Raw genomic sequence first — 15,358 nt, forward strand, 5'->3', positions numbered from 1 at the left:
TTCCACACACTCCTCCTTATACCCTGTTCTCTGCCCCGTCCACACTTGCCTCTAACAAGTGTGACAAACTCGTGGATTTCTTCATCTCCAAGATAGATACCATCTCTTCAACTGTTCTTGATGCTTTCCTCTTGCCGATTGCCCACAAAACCAAACCTCCCCCAGGTCCTATCCTCTCAAAAGCTCTGAAAATTTGTGTCTGTCTTTTTTTTCTGTCTTTTTTTTCCTTTTCCTGCCATCACTCTCGCCCTTCTTAATCAACTCTACGCTCGAATCTCCCCTCTTCTTTCTCCTTTCCCTGCCCTCATAGGAACTTAGGAAGAGGAGTAGGCCATTCAGCCCCTCGAGCCTGTTCCGTCATTCTCAAAGATTATGACTGATTTGCACTTCAGCTCCATTTTCCCGGCTTTGATCCATATGCCTTGATATCCTTACCTAACAAAAAATCTCAATCTCAATCTTGAAAAGTTAAATTGACCCCCGGCAGCCAGCTTTCCACATTTTACTAGCCTTTGTGTGGGGGAAAAAGTGCTTCCTGCTTTCACTTCTTAATGGCCGAGCTCTAATTTTAAGATTGTGCACCCTTGTTCTGGATTCTTCCTCCCCTTGAGGAAATCACCCCGCAACTTCCTAAACTCAAAGGAATACAAACCAAGGTGTGCCACCTTTCCTCATAATTTAACCCTTTCAGCCCAGGTATCATTTTGTTAAATCTGCTCTGCATCACTCCAAGCGAATATATCCTTCCTGAGGTACAGTGCCCTCAGGATCTGACCAAAGCTCTACGCAACTAAGCAAAACTTCCTCCTCTTTGTAATCCAGCCCCCTTGAGATATTGGCCAAAATTCGATTTGCCTTTTTGATTATTTTCTGTACCTGCCCACTAGCTTTTAGTCACTTGTATTCCGACTCACCCATTTCTCTCGCTCATTCGCGCCAGCATTCGCGTGCGCCCCCCCTCTTTCTCCCCCTCGCGTGCGCCCCCCCCCTCTTTCTCCCCCTCGCGTGCGTGCCCCCCCTCTTTCTCCCCCTCGCGTGCGCGCCCCCCCCTCTTTCTCCCCCTCGCGTGCGCCCCCCCCCTCTTTCTCCCCCTCGCGTGCGTGCCCCCCCTCTTTCTCCCCCTCGCGTGCGTGCCCCCCCTCTTTCTCCCCCTCGCGTGCGCGCCCCCCCCTCTTTCTCCCCCTCGCGTGCGCGCCCCCCCTCTTTCTCCCCCTCGCGTGCGTGCCCCCCCTCTTTCTCCCCCTCGCGTGCGCGCCCCCCCCTCTTTCTCCCCCTCGCGTGCGCGCCCCCCCTCTTTCTCCCCCTCGCGTGCGCCCCCCCCCCCTCTTTCTCCCCCTCGCGTGCGTGCCCCCCCTCTTTCTCCCCCTCGCGTGCGCGGGCCCCCCCTCTTTCTCCCCCTCGCGTGCGTGCCCCCCCTCTTTCTCCCCCTCGCGTGCGCGGGCCCCCCCCCCCTCTTTCTCCCCCTCGCGTGCGCCCCCCCCCCTCTTTCTCCCCCTCGCGTGCGCCCCCCCCCCTCTTTCTCCCCCTCGCGTGCGTGCCCCCCCTCTTTCTCCCCCTCGCGTGCGCCCCCCCCCCCCTCTTTCTCCCCCTCGCGTGCGCGCCCCCCCCCTCTTTCTCCCCCTCGCGTGCGCGCCCCCCCCTCTTTCTCCCCCTCGCGTGCGACCCCCCCCCTCTTTCTCCCCCTCGCGTGCGACCCCCCCCCTCTTTCTCCCCCTCGCATGCGCGGGCCCCCCCCTCTTTCTCCCCCTCGCGTGCGCGGGCCCCCCCTCTTTCTCCCCCTCGCGTGCGCGGGGCCCCCCCCTCTTTCTCCCCCTCGCATGCGCGGGCCCCCCCCCCCCTTTCTCCCCCTCGCGTGCGCGCCCCCCCTCTTTCTCCCCCTCGCGTGCGCGCCCCCCCTCTTTCTCCCCCTCGCGTGCGCGCCCCCCCCTCTTTCTCCCCCTCGCATGCGCGGGCCCCCCCCTCTTTCTCCCCCTCGCGTGCGCGCCCCCCCCTCTTTCTCCCCCTCGCATGCGCGGGCCCCCCCCTCTTTCTCCCCCTCGCGTGCGCGCCCCCCCCCTCTTTCTCCCCCTCGCGTGCGCGGCCCCCCCCTCTTTCTCCCCCTCGCGTGCGCGGGCCCCCCCCTCTTTCTCCCCCTCGCGTGCGCGCCCCCCCCTCTTTCTCCCCCTCGCGTGCGCGCCCCCCCCTCTTTCTCCCCCTCGCGTGCGCGGCCCCCCCCCCCCCCTCTTTCTCCCCCTCGCGTGCGCGGGCCCCCCTCTTTCTCCCCCTCGCGTGCGCGGGCCCCCCTCTTTCTCCCCCTCGCGTGCGCGGCCCCCCCCCCTCTTTCTCCCCCTCGCGTGCGCGGCCCCCCCCCCCCCTTTCTCCCCCTCGCGTGCGCGGCCCCCCCCCCCCCCTCTTTCTCCCCCTCGCGTGCGCGGGCCCCCCCCTCTTTCTCCCCCTCGCGTGCGCGGGCCCCCCCCTCTTTCTCCCCCTCGCGTGCGCGCCCCCCCTCTTTCTCCCCCTCGCGTGCGCGGGCCCCCCCCCCCTCTTTCTCCCCCCTCGCGTGCGCGGGCCCCCCCCCCTTTCTCCCCCTCGCGTGCGCGGCCCCCCCCCCCCTCTTTCTCCCCCTCGCGTGCGCGGGCCCCCCCCCCTTTCTCCCCCTCGCGTGCGCGGCCCCCCCCCCCCCCTTTCTCCCCCTCGCGTGCGCGGCCCCCCCCCCCCTCTTTCTCCCCCCTCGCGTGCGCGGGCCCCCCCCCCTTTCTCCCCCTCGCGTGCGCGGGCCCCCCCCCCTTTCTCCCCCTCGCGTGCGCGGCCCCCCCCCCCCTCTTTCTCCCCCCTCGCGTGCGCGGGCCCCCCCTTTCTCCCCCTCGCGTGCGCGGCCCCCCCCCCCCTCTTTCTCCCCCTCGCGTGCGCGGGGCCCCCCCCCCCCCCCCCCGCCCGGACCATGTATGAAATCGGGAAACATTAAACTCGTTTAAGCTTACCGTTAAGAATGTCTGATTATCTCCAGTTGCGTACCTTACGGCCAGTGATCTTGAGTGATGGGAACAACCTTCAATCCAAGAACACGAGTTTAAAACAATGGAGACTCTAATTGGGAGTTGTGAGGACTGAGCTGGAGTCAGTCACGTGGGAAGAATGAGCAAATCACAGCCAAGTATGGTGTTGAGGATAAACTAACACTGTTTGGGCCGAATGGCCTGTTTCTGTGTTGTAATTTCAATGTAAAAGTGTCACAAAGGTTAGAAACCTCAAGTTTATGAGTGATGGACAAAGCATTACAGGAAATGCACATGGTATGCAAAGTTTAAAATATATTGGAGACTGAATCTGTATCATGTTTTTAATCTTTAGCATCTAATCAGTGTTTCATCTGTCACAGTTCAGGTGTCGCGTGTTTTTGTGCAAATTTCTGGCACACTTGTACCTGATTGGCTCAAATTTTATCCATTTATAGAACAGCAATTATTGCCACTGAAGATGCAGGGAACATGAAACAAATGCACGAAAACAGATCGGAAAATAGCAAATCAATCATGAGCAGTTAGAAAAATGTACCAATGAGAGTGCATTCCCTTAGTATCAAATAGTTTTGGAATATTTTTTTAGCTGTCCGCCTGGTTTCTGCACTTACTGCTGGAAATCAGATTAGTAACCAAAAAAATTACAAAATTCACAAAGAAATGGCTAACCTTTCCTACATAAAAGCACATTGTGTCAGCTGTGGCACAATTGGTAGTATTCTTGCCTTTGAATCAGAAAGTTGTGGGTTCAAGTCCCACTCCAGATACTTGAGCACAAAATCCAGGCGGACAGGGAGCGCTGCACTGTCGGAGGTGCCGTCTTTCAGATGAGACGTTAAACTGAGGCCCCATCTGCCCTCTTGGATGGAAGCAAAGGATCCCATGGCATTGTTTCGAAGAAGAGCAGGGGAGTTCTCCCCGGTGTCCTGGCCAATATTTATTCCTCAACCAACATCACTAAAACAGATGATCTGGTCATTATCACATTGCTGTTTGTGGGACCTTGCTGTGCTCAAATTGGCTGCCACGTTTCCTACATTACAACAGTGATTACACTTCAAAAATACTTCATTGGCTGTAAAGCACTTTGGGACGCCCTGAGGTCATGAAAGGCGCGATAGAAATGAGCTTTCCAGAGCCATAGGCTCTGATTTTAACTGGCCCCACCTGGCCAAAACCAGGCTTACCCCCACCGATCCTGCATCCTTCCCGCCATGTCCCCATATTATCCTGCTCTATTGAGCAGGACACCAACAGGACGGGATGGGGGGAGGAGTGTCCACTCCCCTGTCGGACAAAACCAGGAGCCGGATCCTGGGCCGACCCTGCCAGGATGCTGATCCTGGGCCAGACGAGGCCCAGAAGGTAAGTTTTAAAATTATTTCTAAAGGTATCCTTGTGGGCTAATATGGCGGGATTGCTTCTCCGGTCCTCCCTTGCACCAGACTACGCCCCTCCCCCTGCTCGCAGCAAGACTTCCCACTTAATGCCGGGGACTGACCCCGTGAGTACTCTGCTGCGGCCTCCTGCCGCTTGCTTAAGCTCCCGCGCACTGGCCAGGCTGTCGGGAGACTGCAGCAGGTTATTTAAATGAGGCCCTACCGTTAAGATTGGCATGGCCTCCACATCCCCGACCTTGCCAGGTTTTCCACCCTCCTCCACACCCTCCCCGCCTCCTCATTAATATCGGGGCCATGATTGTCAGCTGTAGAGACTCAGCAAGGTAACTCCCAGAATGTGTTTCCCTTTGATCATTCTTGCTGTTAATCGTTCACAGATGACACCAGTATTTTTGTTTTTATCTCTGCCCCCCCTCCTGTATGTCGATAGGGCAGTACTATGAGCCCCCTCCACCAGGAAAACCTCTTTAGAAATGCTGAAGGTAACAAGAGCTTTTGTTTCTTTAAAGGGTATGATGTAGTGGCCATCACTGAGACCTGGCTACAAGCTGGGCATAGTTGACTGGGAGATAAATATACCAGCTTACAAGGTCTTGAGAAAGGACAGGGAAATTGAAAAAGGAGGAGCAGCAATATTGATAAAGGACACTTACAGCATTGGAGAGAGGGGATATCAGTAAGGGTGAGCAGGTAGTAGAAACCCTCTGGGTTGAATTGAGGAATAGAAAAAGATGCAAAACTTTGGTGGCAGTTGTCTACAGACCTCCTGACAGTAGTGATAAAGTAGCGGGATGCATAAACACGGCGATCAGAGAAGCTTGTTGCAAAAGCAAAGTGGTTATAATGGGAGATGTGAATAAAAGGCCTGAATATAAACATGTTATTAAAGCAGAACTTTTAGCAACACTAAATGGTGTTGCAGAGGTATTTTGTGAAAGACAAATACAAATTCATTTGTACTGGATGGCCAGTAAAGGTGATAAGCTGCCCCCATCCCATACGAACATATGAATTAAGAGCAGGAATAGGCCATTTGATAAGATCATGGCTGATCTGATTGTGATCTCAACCCTATTTTCCCATCTACCTACTATAACTTTGACTCCCTTATTAATCAGGAATCTCTCTAACTCAGCCTTAAAAATATTCACTGACCCTGCCTCCACCGCTCTCTGGGGAAGGGAGTTCCACAGGCTCACGACCCTCTGAGAAAAAATTTCTCCTCATCTCCGTCTTAAATGGGAGACCCCTTATTTTTAAACTGTGGCCCCTAGTTCTAGTCTCTCCCACAAGGGGAAACATCCTCTCAGCATCTACCCCTTCAAATCCCCTCAGGATCTTATGTTTCAATAAGATCATCTCTCATTCTTCTAAACTCCAGTGTGTACAGGCCCAACTTGTCCAACCTTTCCTCATAAGATAACCCCCTCATCCCAGGAATCAGTCGAGTGAACCTTCTCTGAACCGCCTCCAAAGCAATTATGTCCTTTCTTAAATAAGGAGACCAAAACTCTACACAGTATTCCAGATGTGGTCTCACCAAGGCCCTGTACAACTGCAGCAAAACATCTCTACTTTTATATTCCATTCCCCTTGCAATAAATGACAACATTCCATTTGCCTTCCTAATCACTTGCTGTACCTGCATACTAACTTTTTGTGATTCATGTACTAGGACACCCAGATCCCCCTCTACCTCGGAGTTCTGTAATCTCTCTCCATTTAAATAATATACTGCTTTTCTATTCCACCTGCCAAAGTGGACAAGTTCACATTTTCCCACATTATACTCCATCTGACAAATTTTTGCCCACTCACTTAACCTATCTATATCCCTTTGCAGACTCCTTATGTCCTCTTCACAACTTACTTTCCTACCTACCTTTGTGTCATCAGCAAACTTAGCAACCATACATTCGGTCCCTTCATCCAAGTCATTGATATAGATTGTCAATAGTTGAGGCCCAAGCACTGATCCCTGTGGCACTCCACTTGTTACATCTTGCCAACCTGAAAATGACTCATTTATGTCTACTCTCTGTTTCCTGTTAGTCCTGTATCCCCCATGATACATGGAGATTTATTTATGTAACTGTGGTCTGTGAGGAAACTGGCCCAGAATTTGCTGGGAAAATGACCAAGCCTTTAATGCACACGCTGTTATTAATGCGTTTTTAAGTAAAAAAAACAGCAATCTGTGGCGAGTAAGAGATAGGCCATGAGTTTTGAATCGCCACAAATTGCTGGAGGATTTGCAAAAACCAGAGCTCGCTGTCATCCTCCCCATGAGTGTCAAGAAATTGCTGCATTTGCACCGTAATTACGAATTAAACTAGTCACAGAAAGTTAGGGCTGCTATTTCACAGCGTAAGGACGGTATTAATGGGGTGATTTATGTTTCCAATGACCTTCCACATTGAAACCAGTTAGCAATTAATGATTGTTTCGCACCTGCCACATAAACCATGCAATCATGGTTCAAGTTAAACTGGGGAAATAAAAGGAAGTAAGTCCTTCACTGACAAAAAAAAATGCATTCGGGATTACAACTAAATGATAGAATTGAAAGGAGACAAATAGAAGACGGGTTGGAAAGTGCTTTACTGGAACCGAAATTCACTGGCTGGCAAAGCAAGAAATGTCTCCGACCACCGAGAGGATGATCATCAAATTTGATTTGTTGTGGTTTCTGGCTGGGAGTGAAGTTTATGCTAAATTCATTTCAGCTTGTCAGGATTTAGAGTTACCACCCCCCACCTCCCCCACCAAAGTATCTGGGTTGACTAGAGCTTAGGGAATACATAAAGCGAGGCCCAGGAACATGAAAGGGCATGTCAGTTTATTCTGAGCGACATCACCATAAACGTTCCTTCCAATTTTACATACCAAACAGTCGCCGTGCTGATTTCACAAGTAACATCATGCTTTGAATTGCTATAAAATATAAACAGCTTTCGCATGAATTAAGTCGGCAAAACTTTGGCAGATGGAGTTCAATGTGGGGAAGTGACAGATCATCTACTTTGGACCTAAGCAAGATAGATCAGAGTACTTTCTAAATGGTGAGAAGCTAGGAACTGTGGAGGAGCAGAGAGATTTAGGGGTCCAAGAAAATAAATTATTAAAAGCTACTGCACAGGTACAAAAAATAATTTAAAGGACTAATGGAATGTTGGCCTTTATCTCAAGAGGGTTGGTAGTGGTTATGTTACAGCTGTACAGAGCTTTGGTTAGGCACCATTTAAAGTACTGCGTTCAGCTCTGGGCACCGCACCTCAGGAAGGATATATTGGCCTTGGAGGGGGTGCAGTGCAAATTCACCAGAATGATACTGGGGCTAAAAAGGTTAAATTATGAAGACAAGTTGCATAGACTAGGCTTATATTCCCTTGAATATAGAAGATTAAGGGGTAATCTAATTGAGGTGTTTAAGATGATTAATGGACTTGATAGGGTAGATAGAGAGAAACTATTTCCTCTGGTGGGGAGTCCAGAACAAGGGGGCAGAACCTTAAAATCAGAGCTAGGCCGTTCAGGGGTGATGTCAGGAAATCTGGAACTCTTTCTTCCGCCCCCACCCCCCCTCCCCCCGTCCCCCCCTTGAAAAAAAGCTGTTGAGGCTGGGGGTCAATTGAAAATTTAAAAACTGAGATTGATAGATTTTTGTTAGGCAAAGGTATTAAGGGTTACAGAACCAAGGTGGGTAGATGGAGTCAAGTTGCAGATCAGCCATGATCTAACTGAATGGCAGAACTTCCCCAATATTAACTGGGATACTCAGAGTGTAAAAGGCTTAGAGGGTACAAAATTCTTAACGTGCATCCAGGAGAGCTTTTTGAGCCAGCATGTAGAAAGTCCTACAAGAGAGGGGGCGGTACTGGACCTAATTCTAGGGAATGTGGCCGGCCAAGTGGAAGAAGTGCTAGTAGGTGAGCACTTTGGTGACAGTGACCATAATTCGGTGAGATTTAAGGTGGTCATGGAAAAGGACAGGGAGGGGCCGGAAATAAAGGTTCTAAATTGGGGGAAGGCCGATTTTAATAGGATAAGGCAGGATCTGGCCAAAATGGACTGGGATCAGCTGCTTGTAGGAAAATCCGCATCGGAGCAATGGGAGTCTTTCAGAAGGGAGATTGAGACCATACAATGGCAACATGTTCCCGTAAAGGTCAAGGGTGGTTCCAAGAACTCCAGGGAACCTTGGATGTCAGGGGATATACGAGAATGGATTAGGAAAAAAAGGAGGGCTTTTGGCAGATACAAAAGGCGAAAGACGGAGGAAGCCCTAGAGGAGTACAAAAAGTGCAGGGGGATACTTAAAGAAATTAGGAGATCAAGGAGGGGCCATGAAATAACACTGGCGAGCAAAATAAAGGAAAATCCTAAGATGTTTTATAAGTATATTAAGGGTAAGAGGATAACTAGGGAAAAAATAGGGCCCATTAGGGACAAAAATGGCAATCTGTGTGTGGAGCCGGAAGATGTAGGAGTAGGACCCTGTTGGAAGACTGGTCAGAAAAGTAAAAGCCAGTTGGATCCAGAATTGGCACAGTGGCAGGAAGCAAAGGGTAATGGTCGACGGGTGTTTTTGTGACTGGAAGGCTGTTTCTAGTGAATTTTTTGCATCTGTTTACACTATGGAGAAGGACGATGTAGACATAGAAATACGGCAGGGGGACTGTGATATTCCCTTCGTTGAGGGTTCTATAACAAGGGGGCATAGATTCAAGGTAAAAGGCGGGAGGTTTAGAGGGGATTTGAGAAAGAACTTTTTCACCCAGAGGGTGGTTGGAGTCTGGAACTCACTGCCTGAAAGGGTTGTGGAGGCAGGAACCCTCACAACATTCAAGAAGCATTTGGATGAGCACTTGAAATGCCATAGCATACAAGGCTACGGACCAAATGCTGGAATATGGGATTAGAGTAGACAGGGCTTGATGGCCGGCGCGGACACGATGGGCCGAAGGGCCTCTATCCGTGCTGTATAACTCTGACTCTATAACAGGCTCAAGGGGCTGAATGGCCTCCTCCTGTTCCTATGTGTAGGCAGTGGCTGCCTTCAGTTCCTGTTTTTAATTTATGAAATTCAATCTGAACCCTGGGTAGGAGGCTGACTTATTCATATGTTCATGTGTCATGTTCCATAGGCAAAACAGCTTAGAGCTGCACATCTTCCAGCATGTAATTGGGTAATATTAAACTTTGTTTAAATAATCTGATATCTAAGCTGCCACTTGAGAGCTTTGCTAACCATTCAAATCCTTAAATCTCTAATTAAGGAGATGACTATTGGTCCCGTCGTTCACCAAGGTCTCAGATGCCCCATTGACTTCTCACTTCCAGCAATTTACGGTGCAAAATTAATTGGAGCTGAAGGGTGAGAAAAAAAATCCAACTCACGGCGCTCACCATGAGATGTCCCGCTCCAGCAAATTCTGGGCCAGTGTGTTTTTACATAAACAACAACGACCACAACTTGCATTTATATAGTGCTTTTAAGGGAGTAAAACATCCCAAGGTGCTTCACAGGACCATTATCAAACACAATTTGTCAAGCCGCATGCGGCGATATTAGGACAGGTAGGTTTTTTTAAGGAGCTTCTTACAGGAGGAGAGAGAGGTGGAGAGGTTTAGGGAGGGAATTTCAGAGCTTAGGGCCTAGCTAGCTTAAGGCACGGCCACCAATGGTGGAGCGATTAAAATCGGACATGCACCAGAGGCCAGAATTGGAGGAGCGCAGAGATCTCGGAGGGTTGTAGGGCTGAAGGATGTTAGAGATAGGGAGGGGCGAGGCCATGTAGGGATTTGAAAACAAGGATGAGAATTTTAAAACAAGGAAGGGTCGATGAGGGTAGAACGATTTTTAGCAAGGCTTTTGACAAGGACCCTGTTGGAAGACTGGTCAGAAAAGTAAAAGCCAGTTGGATCCAGAATTGGCACAGTGGCAGGAAGCAAAGGGTAATGGTCGACGGGTGTTTTTGTGACTGGAAGGCTGTTTCTAGTGAGATGGTGAGTTACAGTACAGTGAGGGGACGAGGGAGATGGTGAATTACAGTACAGTGAGGGGACGAGGGAGATGGTGAATTACAGTACAGTGAGGGGATGAGTGAGATGGTGAATTACAGTACAGTGAGGGGACGAGGGAGATGGTGAATTACAGTACAGTGAGGGGACGAGGGAGATGGTGAATTACAGTACAGTGAGGGGACGAGTGAGATGGTGAATTACAGTACAGTGAGGGGACGAGTGAGATGGTGAATTACAGTACAGTGAGGGGACGAGGGAGATGGTGAATTACAGTACAGTGAGGGGACGAGGGAGATGGTGAATTACAGTACAGTGAGGGGACGAGGGAGATGGTGAATTACAGTACAGTGAGGGGACGAGGGAGATGGTGAATTACAGTACAGTGAGGGGACGAGGGAGATGGTGGATTACAGTACAGTGAGGGGACGAGGGAGATGGTGAATTACAGTACAGTGAGGGGACGAGTGAGATGAATTACAGTACAGTGAGGGGACGAGGGAGATGGTGAATTACAGTACAGTGAGGGGACGAGGGAGATGGTGAATTACAGTACAGTGAGGGGACGAGGGAGATGGTGGATTACAGTACAGTGAGGGGACGAGGGAGATGGTGGATTACAGTACAGTGAGGGGACGAGGGAGATGGTGGATTACAGTACAGTGAGGGGACGAGGGAGATGGTGGATTACAGTACAGTGAGGGGACGAGGGAGATGGTGGATTACAGTACAGTGAGGGGACGAGGGAGATGGTGGATTACAGTACAGTGAGGGGACGAGGGAGATGGTGGATTACAGTACAGTGAGGGGACGAGGGAGATGGTGGATTACAGTACAGTGAGGGGACGAGGGAGATGGTGAATTACAGTACAGTGAGGGGACGAGGGAGATGGTGAATTACAGTACAGTGAGGGGACGACTACAACATCAGCTACTTGCATTGATACAATGCCTTTAATGTGGTAATGTCCCAAGGCGCTTCACAGGAGCGATTATCAAACAAAATTTGACTTCGAGCCATGTACGATGATATTAGGGCAGGTGACCAAAAGCTTGGTCAAAGAGGTTGGTTTTAAGAATCGTCATAAAGGAGGAGAGGTTGAGGGAGGTAATTCCAGAGCTTGGGACCTTGGGTAGCTGAAGGAACAGCCAACACTGGTGGTGCGATTAAAATCAGGAATGCACAAGAGGCAAGAATTGGAGAAGCGCTGAGATCTTGGGGGTTGTAATATTGGAGGGGGTTACAGGCATAGGGAACGGTAAGGCCATTGATTGATTTGAACACAAGGGTGCGAATTCAAAATCAAAAAAGGAAAATACACAACAGATCAGTCAGTATTTGTAAAGGGAAAAGACAAGTCAACATTTTGAGTGTAACCCTTTTTTGTCTATCTATATACCTGCCTTACGTAAGGAAAACATGGTTTTTCAGGAACCAATGAAAAATTAAGCTATTGTCTCTAAGACGATCTCTTCCAAGCTCCACCCAAATTCTCTCTTGGAGATGTGTGCTCTCCCCACTTCCACAGTCCAACGTTCCCCTCATGCAGCAGTGAATCTCCACAGATCTAATTGTTCACAAGTCTTGCATCTGGCACACGTCTGTCACACTCCTGATAATTGCGAGTTGATACAGGTGTAAAAATAATGTTTTAAAACAGAGAAAGCCAGTCATTTCACGATGGGTTCTTCTGACCTCGAACCTGAAATTCACAGCTAGTTCTAAATGCCCTCTAACTCACTCTCGCAGTTGTCGAGAATTACCTGGATGCCCACAGGGAGCAATGGTGTCAAAGGGCAGGGCAGGATAGCAGCTGAACATGACAGCCAGACTACCTGTGAGCAAAGCTACAGGGGATCTGCGAATAGTTCTGCGTTCTTCCAACTCTGACCTCTTGTGTATCTCCCACTCTCTTTGCCCATTGGTGTCAATTTTTGTCTGCTGAGATTCCAATGGGATGTTTTCTAATGTTGTTGATCTGTGAGATGTGCTCTCTAAACGTGATGCGTGCGACCCTCACTGGTACAGAACCCATAGAAAACTCACTCTATCAGCTCCTTCAATATAGAAACACCAAAATATTCAAGGCCAAAACAAGACCATGGGTCCACCTGGTGCAGCCTCCTGCCCAAGCAGTTGTAACTGATTTGTTTCTTTTTCAAGATATTTGTCTAATATGACATTGAAACAATCTAAGCCCTGACACCCTTTCTAGGTAAACACTTTATGTACTGGCATCTGATATAAAATGGCTTATTTTCCTCCATTATCAGAAGGAATATCCTAAATGCTTTCACTAAAACTTTTCTTCCCCATGTACGTGCTTGTGCATATGGTCTGTGATACAAATGCACTCTGCTTGACATTGGTAAGAGGTCCTTGTATCCTCAATGTAGTGTAGCCGGCGCGGACACGATGGGCCGAAGGGCCTCTATCCGTGCTGTATAACTCTATGACTCTAAGTTATCAAAAATGTCCATTGTGGGATGCCCTGGGTAAGGGCTATGACCCTGTATATTTGGGAGAATAGTCGGTAAATAATCTACTTACAGCACTTGGCAGATTCCTTGAAGACAGCTATATATACACACAGTTGTTTAAAAGAGCCAGTCACACTTATGCATACAGGCTGAGGCCTCAGCTTCCTGCAGCCAGAAAAACTGGCAGCCCCCCTCGCTGGGTTGGCCATCAGCTCCTGGCAGCACTGCTGCCCTTGGTGAAGCCTTCAAGAGTTCTCCTAGCTTCTCGAGCAGCACTTTATATCGCACAAGAGCTGTACTCCTTTAATGAAACAAAAACCAGGTTGTGAGGTGGCACTCTCGCACAGCATAAATAGAGTGGGGACTATAAGAAACTTGTTGCAGTGAGGGGCTGTTGTAGTTTTTATGAGGCAGTTATAGGCTGAGTTCTCCTTGACATTTTTGACGAGCAGCAAATAATTCAGTTTATGGAATGGATTCAACAATGAGCGTTGTTTACTGAATGCAGTATTCTAGGGTTCATAGTAGCTGCAGCCTCCATTCAATTCAAATGTTGCAGTGCTTTAAATAGTCAAGAGGCTTCATATACCAGCTCATCCTTCCACACAGCAAATGTTCATTTTAGCCACTCATTTGTGGACTAGTCAGAGGATGGGAGGAGTAAAGAATGCTGGGTCGTCGGGGGAGGAGGGAGAGAGTACTTGGCAGAGGCAAGCTGGTTCCCTGGGAAGGGAGAACATTTGCGGGCCACATTGTATTGATTCTGTTAATGAACTCCCAACAGCTGATTTAAGAATGGGAGTAGTAGAGGTCAAGAGTCAATCACCTGCTTCCTGTTTGGTACTGGAGTACCTGAGTTGGGGAGGAGAGTTTTAGGAAAGGTAACAATAAATGCCAGTGGTGTAGTTTTCTTTGGGCTGGCTGGACCTTTTTGTAAGCAATTTCATCTGATTAATTCCAGAGGAACAACTCACTCCCTGATGAGAATAACATAGCACGGTTGCAGGACGAGCTAAATGCACTAAAACTGCGTGAGACAGAGGCAGTGACTTCTATGAAAGAGCTGCACCAACAGGTGAAGAATTTGGATGAGCACTGGCAGGTAAGTAAGGGTGTACATGGTGGGACCTTCCTACCGAGCGAGCTATTGCTGTAGTTAGTTCTCACTGTAATCTTGTCGCTAATTGGATATGTTTCAGACAGTATAAATGCATAATCAAAGCTGCTTTCACTTTTTGAAGCAGATAATATAAAACTGTACCAGGCCAGCAGATCACATAGTCCAAATTTAAGTAGTATAACTGTTCTTGAGCAGCTCTCATGTTGAATTGAAATGTTTTCAGCGACATCTTGCACGAACTGGAGGTCGATGGAAAGATTCTCCAAGGAAGAACGCCACTAATGAGCTGCACAACGAGCTGATGACAGTGCGGTTTAGTGAAGCCCAGGCACAGGCTGAACTAAGAGAACTGAGGCACAGAGTACTGGAGCTGGAGACACAGGTACCTCACAGCGGAAAACAATCTCTGCTGCAAAGCCCAGGTGCACTAGATGCTATTAAACTGGTTAGAGACTCGATCCACAAGACACTAGCTCCAAGTTATTTGTCTGTAGTATATAGGAGCTGTCAAAACAGTAATACAAAAACAGGTATCCCTACTGTCACAGTGTGATTCAGCAGATGCAGTTGGCTGTCAGTAACTCTTGTAACCACTCTATCAACAAAAAACTGAAGTGGAACACTAAAATCTCACCGTCTTTATACAGAATGATGCACAATAGCACGAACACACATCGGGGCTCAGATAACAAGCTGCTTCAACTCTTGTGATTCGGACATTGTCTCAACTGTTTGGTTTGATTACAGCTATCGAGTATTTAATCTTTTGATGGGGAGAGTTACAGGGTGAGGTGATCCTGACATTGTAGCTCAGAGTTCAACTTCCTTCATTGACTTTGACGTTGCTATCATTCGCCTCCTCTATCTTTTCCACCCCCCACCCACTTGCTGCGGGAGCACTGAAGGGGGTAGAGTACTCAAAGCTCAGATGGGGATCTTTGAGAAAGAGTTGAAGGGAGAGACTGATATGTGGATGGAGGCGAGTTGGACTGCATTTAAGTCACCCTCCACCTTCCAGCTCTGTGCATAAAGTGTCTGAATCCCTTTGGGTTAGTCTGTAACTCACTTTATTTTCCATACCTGTTATGCTCCATGTACACGCTTAATGTGGAATCTAACCATACAGATGACTGGTATTGAACTACCAATAAATCAGATGGAATTATCGTATAGTGTGATTTTTATTTTATGCACACGATCACACAGTTTTTGGGGAGGTCAGCTGAGCATCTGACTAAAAATGATCCCTGTTCCTTCAAGGGTATTTACACTACAAAGTTAGCATCGATGTGAATGTGAACATGGATTGAAGATTGGTTAACGGATAGAAAACA

General features: G+C 49.0%; 1 protein-coding gene across 5 annotated transcripts in view; it reads left to right on the top strand.

Annotated features, from left to right (window-relative positions):
• The window catches only part of LOC137304550 (EVI5-like protein), a 406,109-nt gene that overhangs the window by 257,491 nt on the left and 133,260 nt on the right, over positions 1-15,358 (top strand). For all 5 annotated transcript variants that reach the window (XM_067973199.1, XM_067973201.1, XM_067973202.1 and 2 more), the window contains 2 exons: positions 13,866-14,006; positions 14,248-14,406. In XM_067973199.1, the coding sequence (XP_067829300.1) occupies positions 13,866-14,006; positions 14,248-14,406 (300 nt within the window). The remainder of the gene's footprint in view (positions 1-13,865; positions 14,007-14,247; positions 14,407-15,358) is intronic.

Source organism: Heptranchias perlo, chromosome 37 (genome assembly GCF_035084215.1).
Source record: "Heptranchias perlo isolate sHepPer1 chromosome 37, sHepPer1.hap1, whole genome shotgun sequence".
NCBI classification, from domain to species: domain Eukaryota; kingdom Metazoa; phylum Chordata; class Chondrichthyes; order Hexanchiformes; family Hexanchidae; genus Heptranchias; species Heptranchias perlo.